The 16740-nt window shown below is 41.9% G+C and overlaps 1 protein-coding gene across 8 annotated transcripts in view; it reads right to left on the bottom strand.

The window, feature by feature from the left end:
- Positions 1 to 2386: 2386 nt before the first annotated feature.
- The window catches only part of LOC121632847 (protein shisa-6), a 97318-nt gene continuing 82964 nt past the window's right edge, over positions 2387 to 16740 (bottom strand). For 2 of the 8 annotated variants that reach the window (XM_041974598.1, XM_041974600.1), the window contains 5 exons: positions 16460 to 16522; positions 14793 to 14813; positions 8728 to 8880; positions 6486 to 6592; positions 2387 to 4484 (listed from right to left, as the gene is read on the bottom strand). In XM_041974598.1, coding sequence (XP_041830532.1) covers positions 3627 to 4484; positions 6486 to 6592; positions 8728 to 8880; positions 14793 to 14813; positions 16460 to 16522 — 1202 coding nt within the window. In that variant the 3' untranslated portion in view covers positions 2387 to 3626. The remainder of the gene's footprint in view (positions 4485 to 6485; positions 6593 to 8727; positions 8881 to 14792; positions 14814 to 16459; positions 16523 to 16740) is intronic. The other 6 variants (XM_041974599.1, XM_041974601.1, XM_041974604.1 and 3 more) reach the window with 4 other exon arrangements.

Raw genomic sequence — 16740 nt, 5'->3', positions numbered from 1 at the left:
CTGTACCTCTATCATCTCATCTGTTTCTTCCTTCTTTCCCTACCGGCTTCATTTGTTTTCCTTCCATCTTTTCCCTTCTTTCCTTCTTTCACTTGCTGTTTTCCATCCTACTTTTTCAGTAGAATAGCCGAGTTTAAACTTGTGGTATACTCAGATTTTTTCCTCCCAGTCTTAAACATCTCTGTTCTGGAGCAACACACACATACAAGAACCACCAACCTCATTAATACATAAAGTACACACCCACACAAAGGTGAGACCATTAAAGATTGGTTTTGTATTTCAAATATAAATGTATTGTGAGCAACATAAAATGTAAAACACTTTTTAAAACTCTTTAACTATGACCAGCCAGTGACCTGGAGATAAACAAAAACATCGGTAAATAAATTTATAATAAAGCTGTTCTTTATTTATCTATATTTAAACTAAAGCAGCATCTGGACACCAAACATCCAACACTAATGGGAAAGCCGTTTCCGTCTACTACAATACAAACGCGTGCACGCGCGCACGCGCACACACACGTTCACAGCAGAAGGTAAACCAGCGAATCACGTAGACTTCACCACAGGATTTAATGTAAATGTGTACAACAGAAAAGGGCAGTGCTAACGGTTTAGTACAGCTAGCTTAACTTTCGAAGTATCAAGTACTGTCATGAATGATCTGCCTAATGTTTATTTCATTTTAAGACATACAGGGTTTAAATTATTTGTGGTTTACCTGTTTCGTGTGTTGGCCAGAGTCTTGCTGCCCATTGGCAGCGACCACAACTGAAGAGTTTCTCTCTTCTCTAAATAAAAAACCGTCTGATGTCCATTTTTGACCGCTAATAAGGAAGCTCGAAATAACACCAGAGCTCAGATTAGGGATAAAACGCTGGGCTGTTAGCCAACACGGAGGATTCCCCGCTTCCAGAAAATTCCTCTGTGATTGCTCATATTGTACCTGTGTTGCATTCACATACACCAGGAAATTACAAAACTACCATCTTCTTTAATGTCATAAGGCGGCTGAGAGAATGTAAACTTATTCCTTCTGGGACGAAAAAACATTCGGGGCTTGATGTGAAATGTTCGGGGCTAGAGCCGGGAATGTCCAGGCCAGGAAACGCCCCTGGTCCAACCCATTTTTAGGAGACTGGTTCCAGCCCAAGCTGTGTGTGAAGGTGAGTACAGCTATTTCTAGCTGGAACCTCAAGACTTTGTGCACCAGCTCAGGCTTCTTCTCCACCAGAAAGGTGATGTTTCATGTCCCTAGAGCTAGCTTCTGAAGTCGAGGACTGGACCCCATGCAAAGGCCAAGCCATTAGGTGCTCACCTATTTGCCCCACCTCCAGGCCTAACTCCAGAGGGGGGTCCTGGTGATCCAGAAACCTGGATCCAACATTGTTTCTCACCATAGGGCTCTTTTGAGAACATCTGAAATATTGCTCTAGATTTGCTTCACTGGTAGTAAATGCTGTTTTGTAATATTAACTTTCTAGTTGTTTTCAGCCTGAGCTAGCAAACAATAAACTCACGTAACTCAATGCATCTTCCCAGATATAATGTCCGCGATATTCTTAAAATATAAATTCATAAGAAGGGCTCTCTCTATTTTCTTCTTGTAGATGTCTGAAATGTGTCTGATTTGTTTTTCTTTTATTTGAACTTTAAAATGTCCCTTTAGATTAGTTTAACTGGTGGGTAGGGACTGTAAATGTTGTTTTGTAATATATAACTTACCAGCTAAAGGGTCATGTTATGTGTGGACGTTGTTTTGTCCTCTACCTCTTATACTGAATTACAAACACATGAAATGTGTCCTAATTTATCAACTTCAAGACTGTTAATGGAAATATGCTTGATATGCATTTATTTTATTATAACTAGTAAATGTCCCTTTAGACTTGCTTCACTGGTAGTTAGTGAATGCAAAAGCTGTTTTGTGATAAGTTTTAGGTAACATATTGGAGTGACAGAGAATCAGACTTTTTAATAAAAGACAAGAATAGGCAACGGTATGTGAGCTGTAAACTCAGCACATCTGGATGGAAGGAAACAAGAAATAAAGATTAACGCTGGTGTGGCTTCTCCCAGATGGAAATGCTGATGAACAACAAGGTTTTTGGCATGACATCGAAGCTGCTTGACAGATAATTAATCTTACTATTGTAGGGGCTGTTTGTTGCTAGGTAGTGGGTGGACACCATTTGAGATTGTTGCTAAGTTCAGTTTGACTGCAATATGGTACCTAAGCTAGCGTGGACTTGTTTTTGTGTTTCCTCTATGTATATTGCCTCCAGCTTTTGTCCATAGATCTTCTCTGAGTACTGTTATTTATGATTATAGACAACCCCAGTCAAATGAACAACACAATCATATCTCGTGGAAGCATGTTGTATTTTTAGAAAAATATGGATGGTTTATTTGACCCTAATTTCACAAGCATTATAATTCATTTCCATGAAACTCAAGTCTCCTGATGTCAATGGAACACAGTCTACATCCAAATATGAACAGTGGTATAGCTTTCATCAACAACACATTCATTCACTTCTCGCCCAAACAGTTTTGCAAAGACACACAGTATAGTTTTAATTTATCCTGTCTAATACTTGGTTAAGTGGGTTTCTATTCTGAACTCACGAAACAGTGATGGTTTATAGCTGTACTTATTTTATTTTATTTTTTTTATAGAATCTATTGAAAACAGACAGTCTAATACAAAGTCCATCCAGTACAGGCTTGTCCATAATACTGCTTCTAGGAAAGCTTATTTACAATTGTCTAGTGGAAGCAAAAGAAGGAAAAAGAAGCCATTGTTTTAAGAACTAACCAAGCTAGCCATTACTATCCAAACTCAAAGAATAAAACAAAACAGAATTATTTGTATTGATTGTGCTTCGTAACCCACAAAACCACTTTGTATTTAGAAATGGAACATCGGTCAGAGGCACCAAATACAAGTGCTGATAACATCCATTTCAGTTTCTCTCATTGAGATTTTCTAGAGCTATGAGTAGGATGCGGTGTACAAATGGTTGTTTCTTTTTAAACTCCTTTAATTATATATTTATAAAGTTATTACAGGCTCACTATTGTTCATCACCTGTAGTCGTGTTGTGTTGCACAACAGAAGTCACGAAGGAATCATTTCTTGTGTTTAACCATGCAAAGCCCTTTAAGATTTGCCAGAAAAGGTCACAGAACGATTTGTGGACAAAGGGGGCTCGTAAAGGTTTAAACAGACACGACTGGTGTTTCCCCACTGAAACGTACATAGAACCAGGCCATAGCCTGTGGACAAATTGTATAATCAAGACAGTGGAAATAATATTAGGCAAGTTAGCTGTATAATACTAAACCACCCCCCTATCCACAACCCTTTCTGGCTTCAGATCTTGCTGGGCCTGTGTATGCAGTGTACAGTGTGGCTCGTTTTCCGGTCTCACAGTAAGCTAGCGGATGATCTTGGTCCAGAAATCTTTGACTTTGCAGGAACTTCAGTCAAAGAAAATGAAATCGTCACCATCCTACTCTAAAAGGTGGCCAGTGTTTCCCAGTGAATCCCAGCCCAACCCACCCCGTGGCACACAGCGGTGCTTCTTGCAGTGCAGTTCCGGTTCACCCCGGCTGCTGTTACACAGTCACTTCAGTCTTGCTGCCCGTGCGGTAGTGCTGTGGCTGTTGTTGCTGCTGGTGGTGCTGTGGGATGTAGTGGAGCTGTTCAACAGTGTGAGTTCGTCTGGAGGCAAACGCCTGCCTCTTATTCGCTGTTTGGTTCATGGCTAAAGTGTTGGAGTGGATGGTTACTCCTGCCCCCGATGCCCCACCACTGTTGCCGCCACCACCGCCGTTGTTAGAGGCACTGGGATGGGAGTGCATTTTGGTCATCTTGTAACGATCCATGAGAGGAGTGGTCGGTATGAACACATCTGTATGTGAGATGGCACGTGACATCGACTTGTCACTGCCTCGAAAGCCCCCAGAGATGCTGCTGACCATGCCACGCTTCAATGACATCATTAGCTTATCTGGTGAGAGCAGAGGATCCTGGGACAGGAGGCGGTCTTGTGAATATAGGCGATCTTGCGAATAGAGGCGTTCTTGAGAATAGTGGCGGTCTTTTGAGTACAGGTGGTCCTGCGACAGGAGTCGGTCCTTTGAGTACATGCGGTCCTTGGTGTATAGGCGATCCTGGGAGGTGTGGCGGTCCTGTGGCAGAAGACGCTCCTGGGATCGAAGACGTTCAGCAGACAGAAGCTGTTCATCAGAGAGGATCCTGCCTCCGTACGGGGACATACCATTAGAAGACATGTTGTAGTCCTGGTGTGGGGCACTTTGTGGGGACAGGACACGGTCCTGGGACATGGCCCTTTGGACACGACGAGGTCTCTGCCTCTGCTGGGACTGCTGCTGTGAAGACTGGGACTGGGGAGGGACCTGGGAGGAGGATGGTGGGGGCGGGGCCTGGTGCTGCTGCTGTGGTTCCCGGTGCTGGTGAGCAAAAGATGAATCAGGTGAGACACCCACTAACAGAATCAAGTAAACAACCAGACATTCCCTCTACTATTTAAGTTAGTGCTAGTGCTTGAAATGGAATAATGTGATCCTGTTTTGAAGCCTCAGTTGCGCTTGTCCTCGTCCTCCTTTAGTTCTACAGTTTTGCACATCAGAACATAAACATAGTCTCCCAGTCCTTATCAGCTCTTAAAAATTAGGTCAGTTCTTGGAGGTTTGAGGTAGGGCTGGATGTTAAATTTATGATGATCTTAAACCGACAGTCCCAACTGTAGAGGTAGTTACCAAAAAGGTCACACCATGTTAACATAGAACTGTTATCACTCCAGTGACTACATAGAAAGCATGAAAATGTAGGCTGATGCCACTAAAAACAATCATAATGAAACAAAGACATTGCAACAGCAGCTTCATATTTCATAGCAAAAGACACAATGGACTTTGTGGTTATTAGTATACTTTTAAAATTGACAGCATTAACAACCTATATTTTGATCAAGATCGATGATCAATATAGAAAATAATAGTGAAATAATATTGTTTAATATTTTTATCTCCAAGCCCTAATCTGAGAACTTTCCATAATACAAAACTCTGCTAAGGTCCCATAACAGCATTTTGAGCAAAGTGAACTGAGCCACTGCAAAACTTTGATCCTTTTCTTCTCAGTCATTCGGTTGTAGATCTGCTGCTGAGTTTGGGATCATTGTCCTTCTGCCTGAGCCAATTTCTTCTAAGTTTCGCCTCTCATACAGATGGACTGACATTTGACTCCAGAATACTGTGATGTACATCAGAGTTTATGGTCCACTCAGTGACTACGAGTGTGACTACGAGCCAAAGAGGGAATGATTGATTTATTTTAATTACTGCATGATTGTTTGTATTTTTAACTGCATGTCATTTTACTAGTGATGTGAGACCTTGAGTTTTATGGAGCGCGATGTAATTATTTTATTGACACTTTCTGGAAGCCAATCAAACCCTGAGCAATGAGTAATAATTAGAGACAGGTGTGAGTGGTTCTGAGGGGATTTAGGCAGAGCCTGCAGAGTTTTATTTTGAAAAATACTGGAAGCTTTTACCCTGCTTCCGTGTCTAATTTCCTGTCTGCCCCTATCTGAACTGTGAAATTTGATGCATTCTGGGTGCGTGCTCCATCAAAAATAGACTTGGTGCATAAATTTAGCAGAGAGCCGCGACAAAGTGCTTCTGGGAGGCTTCTGATAAGCGCTGCAGTGCACCCTGTGGAAACCAAACCATTGACTAAAACTGCTGCAAATAGCAGCGGAGACTGCGGCGCAGCCATAACGTGGCGCACATGCACCTGATAGAAATCAGGGGTTCGGCAGGGAGCGGTTGAGTCCGGAGCAAGGCGACGCACTGCGGGACCCCAGAAGAGTGTCAAGAAGGTGGCTTAGACTGGAGCAAGGCAAAGTGCCGCGAGACCTCAGAGGAGTGGCGGGTATCGCGCAAGTCACGAGCAAAACAGTCGGCCCGGGATCCATGGGTTCAGCTACTCAGTCCTGGGCCGCAGGAATTCCATATCAGCCCGGGATAAGCGTAAGTACACCTACCAGTCAATAATATGGATCCGAAGAAAGGGCCAGGTGGGAGGGGTGGGGGAATCACCCAGTAAAACAGGGGACTGCCGTGTGCATGTTTCTCTCTACAGAAAGACTGGCAGCTGTTTTGAGAATAATCTTGAATGCTGTTGAATGATGGTTTGATTAGGATCTTATGACACTCCTCAGATCAATGCGCACCACTAGTTGCTTTTCTACCTGCCAAAATGTCAGCTCATATAGAGGTGCTGTTTTATAGATATTGACATGGTGTAAATTATTATATGAGGTTGTACTTACCGAATTTTAAGGACTGATAAGGACCAAATGATTTCCTGATGAATAAAACCTTAGAAATGAAAGTTGCAGTTTCTTTTTCTTTTAACTTTGAATCACACTCTTGTGTACCCACCTGTTCTTGACCCATTTTGAGAACATGCAAGGGAAGAGTGCCTCTTGCTGCCAGGTCAGGAAGGTGGCGCTTACGGCTATAGTACTCTTCGAGATCTTTATCCCCTGCTGAAGAGATGAGAAAAAGTATAGAGAGAGAGGTGAAGAGCATATCCATGGAATGAAAGAACAGGAAAACACGGGTAGGTGTTTGAATGGAAGTGGAGAAATTCGATCAAGTGGAAGTGGAGAACATTGCACACAATTTAGAGATTAGTGTTGGCGGACCCATCTGTGTTTCACCTTTCCAAGCTCGTGGAGGGGAATAGAAAGCAGGGAGAACCACATATTACATGCTCGGGACATAACATTCACACATCCAGGCTTCATCTGGTATTCTACAGGCAATTGTGGCTGTGGGGGTAAACTTCTAAAGGTCATTTCAATGTCTATAAACAAAAATTGTAATACTGTACACACATGGAAAGAACTCGCAGGCACCTTATATACACATGCTGGAAAGCTCATTGTATTATTGCATAATCATGTCATCCTTGAGAGCTGCAAGTGTTTTCTTACCCTTGAGTGGATGCTTTATCCTTACTCATATGTGCAAACAAGAAAACATGCTTTCAGAGGCAGATCAAAGAGAGAAGAATACACTTCCAGAGACAAGAGTGTGGGAGGGAATGTAGCATCAAAGTCATGCCACACAACACAAACACATGCAAGAAAGACTTGTTGTTGAGTACATAATCACACACATGGTGGTGCACATTTATAAAAACTGTGTCAGACATCTCATCAAAAAGACGGCAGTATGATTTTATCAGAAATGGAAACATTCATAAAGCTGTGAATCAATGCCTGTAAGTGTCGATGGCCGGTTATCCATCATTCCAAGAAGTGAGCGAAATTATATAGAGTGGACCTCGCCACCATGTCGAGATATCCTAGATGACTTTTTGAGCATGTAGCTGTCTTTTTCAGTGAGGACTCTTCATGCCACCTGTCCAGATTTCATTCAGCCAAAATCCCCTGGGGTGAGCTGCGGGTGCTCGCTGCAAATCGTTTCATTATGGGAGATAATAAAAACAGGATGTTCCTTTCTCAAGCATAATGGTTCTCAAGATGTAGGCAGGGCATTGCAAGCTCATCAACCACATTATCATGGAGTGAATGAATAACACGGGATGTGCACTGTCCTGCACTGCAACAGGCTAAATGCTTTTTCTTCAGTTTGATACCAATTTGCATTAATAAGCAGTAGCATTCTTCTCTTTCATTATTTCAACAATGAAGCTGCTACACTGTCTTCCCACAAGCACAATCCAACATGATCTATCGGCGTGCAGACAGTTGTTGAGCAACAAAAAGAAAGAGCAAAGCCTTTTGGTTATTTGCAGTGACAAATAATGTGCTTTGGAAGCAGAAAGTAAGTTCATGAAAACTGAAGGACACTGCCTGGGCATATCTGCACGTTTTAACACGTCTCCATAGTGAGCTTGTGATCATCGAATTCATTTGGTTTTGTTTTACTGCCTGTCAGAAACTGTTTTGTTCATTCCCAAAGCCATTTTTCAAGTTAAAGGAGAATAAATAACTCTGTGCTGCGAACCCATTTTGCTATTTAGTTTGAAACGGTGCCTGGCAGCTACAAGTGGGAGCCAGTGTGGAGCGGACCCTGACAGGAGATGTAGATCGTCATCCTTCACTTTGACTGCATGCCAGCAGTGAAATGGGGCAGTCGTGATGAAATTACACAAGCCTTAAGGAATATTTGCGTTTCACTCACAGAGTATCATAAGATGAGACCTCATTACGCAGAAATCCAGCGTAGCAACGCCAAATCAATACCGAGCCGGGCCAAGGACGAACAGCCGCTTAATGCACTAATACGGGACGGAGAAATAATGGTCGCAGTAGAAGTGTAGAAGAGGAAAGTGGAATATCAATGACTCGTAGTGTCTTTGGAGATGACTACACTGATTTTCTGATGGATCAGAGTTTGTAAAATTGATACTTGCTCCTTTTGATTTAAAGATCCTTTGATCCACTTATATAATTACTCAATCAGAGCTGCAAAATCTCCAGAAAATATGTATTAATACTTATTAAATGATGTCCGGAGTATGGCAGGGAAACTGTAAAGTCCCTTACGCCAGCCGGGAGTCAGGGAAGCAAACTGAATGCAGTACTTTTATCATGCAGGGCACCAGGGCAGGGAGCCTACTCTTGCATTAGTGCAGTGAACTTAGACCTACTGAGTTTCTTCAGGGATGAGAACCGGTTGAGGTCGGCTTTGACGGCCGCCTCGTAGGAGGGAGGCAGATGTGAGAGGCTCTGGAAGGAGCGTGAGAAAGACAGGTCGTAGGGCTCCGTCTGCGAGGTCAGGATGCTGCTTATCCGATTGTTTTCTGGAGACACATACGTACATATACAAACACAGAAGAGGAAATGATGGGCAGGCTGGCTTCTCCCAATCCCACTCCCACCCCTCCCCAAAAGAGACACCTAGCAAAGGCGACACCCCAGGCAACCATCACAGAAGACCACCTGCTGGAATGGGGAAAAAAGAGTGAGCTGGTATACAAGCTGGAGGTTTAGCTTTACAAATACATCTGAGGGGCAGAGATGCTCAGAGATAATCTCATGATCTCCTCATGATTCTTCTGGGAATGTAGAGGCTCTAATGACCTGCACAGATATGTGTAAACATGAATTTTTTAAAAGCTGACGATAAGAATTATTATCAGAGATCATATTTCTTCAGTTTTTATCTTCCCTTCATCAGTTCCCCGTTAAATCCAGAATTGAGTTTAAAAATCTTCCCGCATATAAAGCTATTAGTGATCATGCTCCTTTGAATCTTAACAATCTCAGAGTTCCAGATTTTCCCAACAGGGCTAAACTCAGACTGCAAGTTTACTGGTGGTTCCTAGACATTCTGAAAGTGAAATGGAACCAGCTCCCAGTTTGGCTTCAGGAAGCAGAGCCCCTCTGTCTTTAAAATCAGACTTTATATCATCCCTTAAATAAATCTTCTATAGGCTTAGACTGCTGGGGGATGTCCTGTTATGCAATAGGCTCCTTTCTACTCACTTTACTCTCAATATAGAAATATCGGCTATGTTGTTATGATTGATTAGTTTTTATTTTCAGCAGGTATCCCTGACTGTTGACCAGACCAAGCAGAGAGCCATTTTTCTTGGTTCTGAAGGAGGTTTTTCTCCTCACTGTCTCCTCAAGCAGGTCAGGATAGAAGAATGAATCAGAGGGAAGATTTGATACAATCTGCAGGTTTCCTTGGCTAGGTAAGTATTATTAATATTTTTTATTAATTACTTTATATAAAATCTATCCATCCATTTTCTACCACATATGGGATTGGGTCGCTGGGGCAGCTGTCCATGCAGGGAAGCCAAGACTTCCCTCTCCCTCGCCACATTTGCAAGCTCATCCAAGGGGATCCCGAGGTATTCCCAGACCAGCCCAGAAATGTATACCCACCAGCGTGTCCTGGGACTTCCATAGGGTCTCCTCCAGGTGGTCTTACCCAAAACACCTCACCCGAAACACAGTTATTATAAACTGGATCAATATGGATAATATGATGGATTAGTTTTAATTGGATTTTAATTGTCTTGAATGAACTGGATTGAACTGGACCATGTCTGTGTAAGTCAGGGGTGCCCAAGTCCGGTCCTCAAGATCTACCATCCTGCAACTTTTAGATGCTACCCTTCTCCAACACACCTGAATCAAATGACTGGCTCGTTACCAGGCCTCTGCAGCGCTGAATGACATGCAGATGACATCAGATTCAAGTGTGTTGGAGAAGGGTTGCATCTAAAAGTTGCAGGATGGTAGATCTCGAGGACCGAACTTGGGCACCCCTGGTGTAAGTGCTACAACACTGCAAAAGCAAGACTGTCAAGCTGTTTCAGTTTCATCTCAGTTATTTGTATGATTGTAGCTTTTACCATTATTAGTGATTTCATACAAATATTTATATTCAATGCTGTTTTTGTTTTTTTTTTCTGGGTAGTTTTTCTTGTAATCTGTCTGACATAATATTGCCCCACCAGCTGTGCCTTAGCCTAGAAGAAGGTGGGAAACTGGTGCACATACTGTTTGCAGGGTGCAGAATAACCTTTATGTAAATGTTATTTACTGTGTTCAGCATCTCAAAAACCAAACTTCGGTTCATTTTAAGCCAAATTTAGGATTTCTTTAGTGTTACAAGGTTTTGGTTTCTGGAAATGCTGCCTCTGTCGTGCACTTACTCAAATTTAAAATTTCAACCAAAGAGAAGAAGATTCTTGTGATATCGATAGATATTACAAGACTTTAAAACTTGGTTACGTTTTTTTCAATAAGAAAAGGTCTAAAGTAGTAAGTAGTCAGTTCTAACTGTGGCTCGGTGGTTTCACGGAGGAGCATGTGGAAGTGACCAAATATGCTTCTTTGGGTTAACATTACAGGGTAACTTAAACAAGTTGAACTCGTTGACTATACTGAAGAGCAAAGGTGTTCCAAGGCATTACTGAGGAATAAAGCAACAGTCAAATGGCTTTCAGCTGGATTTCCTGAAAGCAGCTGCTTTTATAAGCCTTGTGATTGGCCAACATGGATTCAGATCAACACCCTTTAATTTGGCTCTTGACAGTGTTTCAGTTGTGTTTTCAAATGGATGTGATTTTTGGGAGAAAAACTCCTACATGTTCATGTGAACATGGTGTAAGATACTGTAATAGCTGGAAAAGCTGACGTTGTGTGTGTTTGAGTTAATGGGGTTATTATAATTTCCCTCAGTGGATTAATAAAGTAATTTTATTTTTCATTTTGTTACTTTCATGCTTGTCTTGTTGATGCTTTTGTCAACTTGTACTTTCAACTCTGTTGAAAACAAAACCCACTAAAGCCATTTTTTCTTTTTTTTTTTCTTTTTTTTTTTTAAGTTTTGCATCCAGAAAAATAATGAACTGGTGCATTACTAGACTCTGTCTTACAAACAGCCCAGTAACTAAGAAGCCGAGTTTCATTTGGGCTTTTGGCTTTTGAATTGTAAAGCTGTCTTTTGTCATTTTGAGTCTGAAATTTTATCCTGAGTTGAAAAAAATGCTGGTTATGTGATTTTCAGGGTAAATTCTGCAATCATCATGTGCAGCAGATGGACGACAGGCCTCATGTTGGGCTGAGGAGAGAGTTCAAATAATTAATGTTTACTCTCATCGTCCTGCTGCACATCAGTAAATTGCATTAATAATGAGAATCATAACTTTTGACCATTCACAAAGTATCATGAGGCAGTATTTGGGAACATCTGATATGATAAAAAACTATCACATGAGGCAGATTTAATCCCAGTTGTTGGCTTTACTCATACTATGTCACATCTCTTCTGTTCCATCTTGTCTTGTCAGTTCTTATATCTAAAGTCTACTTTTAAAGATTCAATCTGCAGCATCTGCCCTTCAGTGATTGACGCATATCTAAAACTCCAGCCTGCTGGTGGCAGTGATGGTGGAGGGATAGGCAGACACGTCAGTGAGCGTTAGCTGTGGGGCTGACTTGACAGGTGACAGGGTGGTCTGACGAGAAGAAACATCGGTCCGAGGAATTAACCAGAGGAAGAAAACAAGACAACACACCAGACAACAGCTGTGAGCTGGAGAGTGACCCTGCGTGTGACAGCATCGTGATGTGATCTGAGACGGGGCAGGGAGCAGCGCCTGGACCGGCTGCTGTTGAAGCAACTTGATATGATGCAAGGAAGACGCATAAGGTGGGGGAGGAGGATGGGCTGGCAGATGACTTGAGGACCTAAGTCTTCTATGTATTCTTACTCCAGTCTTTATCTCTCTTTCTCACACATACTTCCACAAAACAGCCGGAGTGTGTCCCATTCACCTCCATCATCCTCACGCTGTCAATCTTATCTATCCCGCCATGCTGCCACCCACTTCCCTTCACTTCTTAATTCTTTCTTTTCCATTCAGTATTCCCTGCCCTCTCATTTTCTTTCTCGCTCCTGCTCTATCTCACTTTCCCCAGTGAGCTGTGAGTCTGTCAGGCATTGGCATGGGTGCGGCCCCAGACCAGCCTCCAACAGCCAGATTAAAAATAGGGCTGCAGGATGGAGAGCAGGAGGGAAAAGAGGTGAAGAGATGGAGATAAGGCAATTTGAAAGGGACAAAAAGGAGACTGAAATACAAGAAGAAGAGAAAATGGGATGGACCTCAAAGAGAAGCACCAGATAAAGGGCAGCAGAGTGGCAGCAGGGCTGGGGATCTGCAGGGGCCCTGAGATCTGTGGGGAAGGGATTTAAAGGACGAGAACGATTTGTGAGTGACTGTCTGCCATCCTGCATCACTAGCTGGGGGAGGAGGGGTGGGGAGGTTGACTCAGATTGTAGCATGCTGTTAGCTTTCCAATGGCAAACACATTTCACTGCTTCATCACCACAGACACTACAACCACACAGACCTGGCTCAAATAGTCACAGAGATGCCAATTTCACAGCAGTTTTTACAGACTGGTGGTATATTCATAAAAATCTTTACTGCCAACAAATCCACTGAAAAGACCAAAAATCAAAAGACATATTAAGTTTTGCATGTTTGTTTGTACCAGATTGTGACTCGCGAGACCCTTGGATTCCCCAGTTGGCAAATAAAAATTTGACATTTTATGTTTCCACAAATGACTGATGTGTTTAATCTCAGCATTTTTGAATGAGTTAATTTATCTCAAGCTGGTTGCATAATGGTGCTCTGTCATGAACACTGAGAACTGTGATCTTTTCTTATAAGATCTTTTTCGTTGCTTTAATGAAAGTAAGTGAGAATAACACTGATGAAGCTAGTTGTAGTTCTCACAAGTAACAAACTAAAGAAATTTCAAACAGAACAAATGAAAAAGACAATTTATTCCACCACCATCCCTCTAACCTCCTCATGCAGAACTCATTGCCAACGTTTGTTATGCATAAATTCAGAAATGCTGATTTATTTGTGGTTTGCAGATTTGTGAAAGCATATCTTTTTGTTTTCCATGAGAGAATTCTCTGTTTTGCATTTTTGCAGAAAGCACAGGCCTCAGACAAATTAGACTCAAGTAGCTCCCATGACAGCAAGTAAAAAAGCTACGTTAGTCCACATCACAAAGCCCTGTTTTAACTCAACTAACAAATTATAGTCTAAATTTAGATTGCAGTACTGAAACTGCATTAATCAAAGTTATAAATGATCTCTTCATTGTCTCTGACTGCTCCTGTCTGTGCTGATCCTTCTGGATCTTAGTGCTGCTTTTGACACCACTGACCACTACTGTCGCACAGACTTGAACGTCTCATTGGGATCAAGGGTTCTGCTTTTATCTGGATTAGATCATATCAGACAAATTCCGGTTTGTAAACATGAATGATGTCCTTCACACAAACCTGAGTCCAATCCAACTTTATTTAAAGAGCACTTTAAAATCATATTTGTACAAAGTGCTGTACACAGCCTTGTATTTGAAAACTATTGTAAATATAAAAAGCAATAAATGAAACGGCAACAGTAACACACTTAATTAAGCCTAGTTAACAATAAAACAATAAAATAGAATAGATAAATAAAAAAAAACATTTAAAAAGTCAATAACTTAAGCTGTTTTAAATGCCAATGAAAAAAGGTGTGTCTTAAGAGAAGATTTAAAAACCCATAGCAACCCGGCCGTCTAAGGTGTAGGGGCAGTGCGTTCCAAAGTTTAGGGCCAACAACTGAAAAAGAGTGGTCCCCTCTGGATTTCATCTTAGATTTAGGGACAACTAACAAGGATCTGCTGACCTGAGAGAGCGTGCAGGGGTGTAGGGCTGGAGCACGTCGGAAATGGGCTTTAATTGTTCTGTTTCACCTCATCAGTAATGAACGCTGCTATTTCATTTAGCATAGAGGAGGTATTTATAGTTTATTCTCCAGCTGGATATTAAAGTTTAAGAGCCAGAATCTGTTGTAGGATTTGTTGACAGTAAGCAAAATACAACATAAATCATCCTTTATCTTATCAGCTGGTGCCCTGTACGGTAGTCACAGGAGTAACGTTTTTGGGCTTGTTTACCTCACATAGCAAAACACACATTTTCTTTCTAAAGCAGAATCAAACAATCTTGCAACTCTACTTAAATCAGGTCTGAAAATACACCAGTTTCAGTGGAAAAGAAGAAGACAGAAAAGTGATTGGGGGGGGGGGTTGTGATTTGGTGTATGTGTAAAGAAGAAATGTGTAAGAGAATGCAATGAATGATCACTCACCAAATCAAATATATGCATGTATGACTTACCACGTCTCAATGATCGGTGTGCTACCAAACCCAAGTAAAAAAAAAAGATTTCAGAAACATGTCGATGGTAAGAGAAAGAGAACACACTGCACGCAGACTTTCCCCACATTTAGCATGACTAGTGCCCCCCCTCGAAGCAGTTATTCAAATGAAATCATCCTTCACTTCTGGAGGCTGCTGGTGGACGAGTCTGTACGATTGCAAATTTTCTGCTCGTGGTTGTTCTAGTGGTGAGGAACGTTTGGGGGGGTTTGGGGGGTGCATTGGGAGTTTTTATCTAGAAAATACACTGCATGCTGCTATTTGAGGGATTTCAGGCAGACTGTGATCAAAGTCTCTGTGTTAGATATGTTGTTGAAATGGGTTTTTCATGTTTTCCACAGATCTCCAGGCATTTGTTCCCAGTATGTAGCTTGCTTATCTGTGTGAGTGCATGTGTGTGTGTTTTGTGTGTGTACACCATATGGTCATTTATGTCCATAAAGAAGGAGCCATTCTGCCAGCAGAAGTCATGAACAACTCCTTAGTGCCTGAAATCTTGCAAGTAATTTTTCATATTTGTGGATGAAACAAATGAAAAATGGATCAAACAAAAAGATCAAGGTGATTTGATAAATGTGTGAGGCAGTGAGTGTTCAGCTCATGGTATCCTTCTTTTTCCTGACATCCTGGCACAAACACTACTCCTTCACATCTGCCAGACTGTGACCCCCAGCCAGACTCGGCTCCCTCATGTCAGTCACACAAAAAGATCAGGGTGATGCTCCTGTCAGGCGACACTCTTACGATGATGACTTCAGTTACTGGAAATAATGGCTGAAAACACTGGATGTTCTACATGATCTGTTCACTGCAAGACCAGATAACCCAGACAGAACCTCTTCTTGACGAGACCCATTTTTTCTATCTCCTGTCTGAAATGACACCCAAATTAAACAAAGTATATCTTTACAACTACAAGGGTTGCAGGTATAATCTTAGTCTCCACAAAAAGTGTCAGAATCAAGATCTGAAGCCCAAGACAGTCTATGATGGGAAGAGTAATTCCTTCACTATAAAACCTCCTTCATCTCCATGGAAACCAGCAGGACCTTCATGATTTATTTCAAACAAAGGCAGAGTCATAGGAGAACACATTAGCAGAGGTTTTAGAGCTGGAATCAAACTTTTCATCACAGTAAGACATGATTTCTGATTCTGACATCTTTGGAATCAGTAGAGTCTCTGCTTTCATACGACACCTTGTTCGTCTGGTTTGCTTGAAGTGGAGAAATCAGCAGAAGCTGTGAAGTGGACAGAGCTGTTCTCATGGTTTCCTTACATTCCCGTATAACTGCTACATGTTAGGATTGCTGCTTCCTTGCAGAGTACTGTAGTATGTAATGCTGCCCCCTGTACAGTTAATCTTCAGCCAATTTTATTCAATTTAAGAACGAAAGAGATGAACGAAAGATGGTCATGACTATGGGTTGAGACATTTCTATGATTCAATCTTAAAAAAAAGAAAAGAAAGTTGAGATTTCAGTAACAAAATGGATTCTCAGTGGAGCAAATTGAAAGGAGGAGCATGTCAGTGGTTGGTCTCCATGTGGAGGTGAGGCCCAACCCTGAACCAAGCTGTGAGCTTACTTTAATGCCCCCCTCCCTCCCCGTCTACCTTCTCTTACCATTCTTAGGTGTGCGTGTGGGGCTACCTAGAGCCACATGGTTATAGTTGTGCTGATGGGTACCTGCAATGACAAAAGCAATGAAAGATCTGTTCAGCATCCCCGAGGAACACTCTGTGTCAGCTCACACACAAACAGTGGTGTGAGGAAGGCAATTAAAGAGATAATTCACCCAAAATGAAGAAAGAAAAAAGCTACAAGTGCTGTGAATCGAAGGCATTTTGAGAAATGGATCATATGTAATTTACAAAGAAGAGCGGACTTTTATGAGGTAAAGAAGA

This window comes from Melanotaenia boesemani, chromosome 21 (genome assembly GCF_017639745.1).
Source record: "Melanotaenia boesemani isolate fMelBoe1 chromosome 21, fMelBoe1.pri, whole genome shotgun sequence".
Classification (NCBI taxonomy): domain Eukaryota; kingdom Metazoa; phylum Chordata; class Actinopteri; order Atheriniformes; family Melanotaeniidae; genus Melanotaenia; species Melanotaenia boesemani.
Note: the sequence above shows the minus strand (reverse complement) of the source record. Positions and strands in the feature narration are given on the sequence as shown.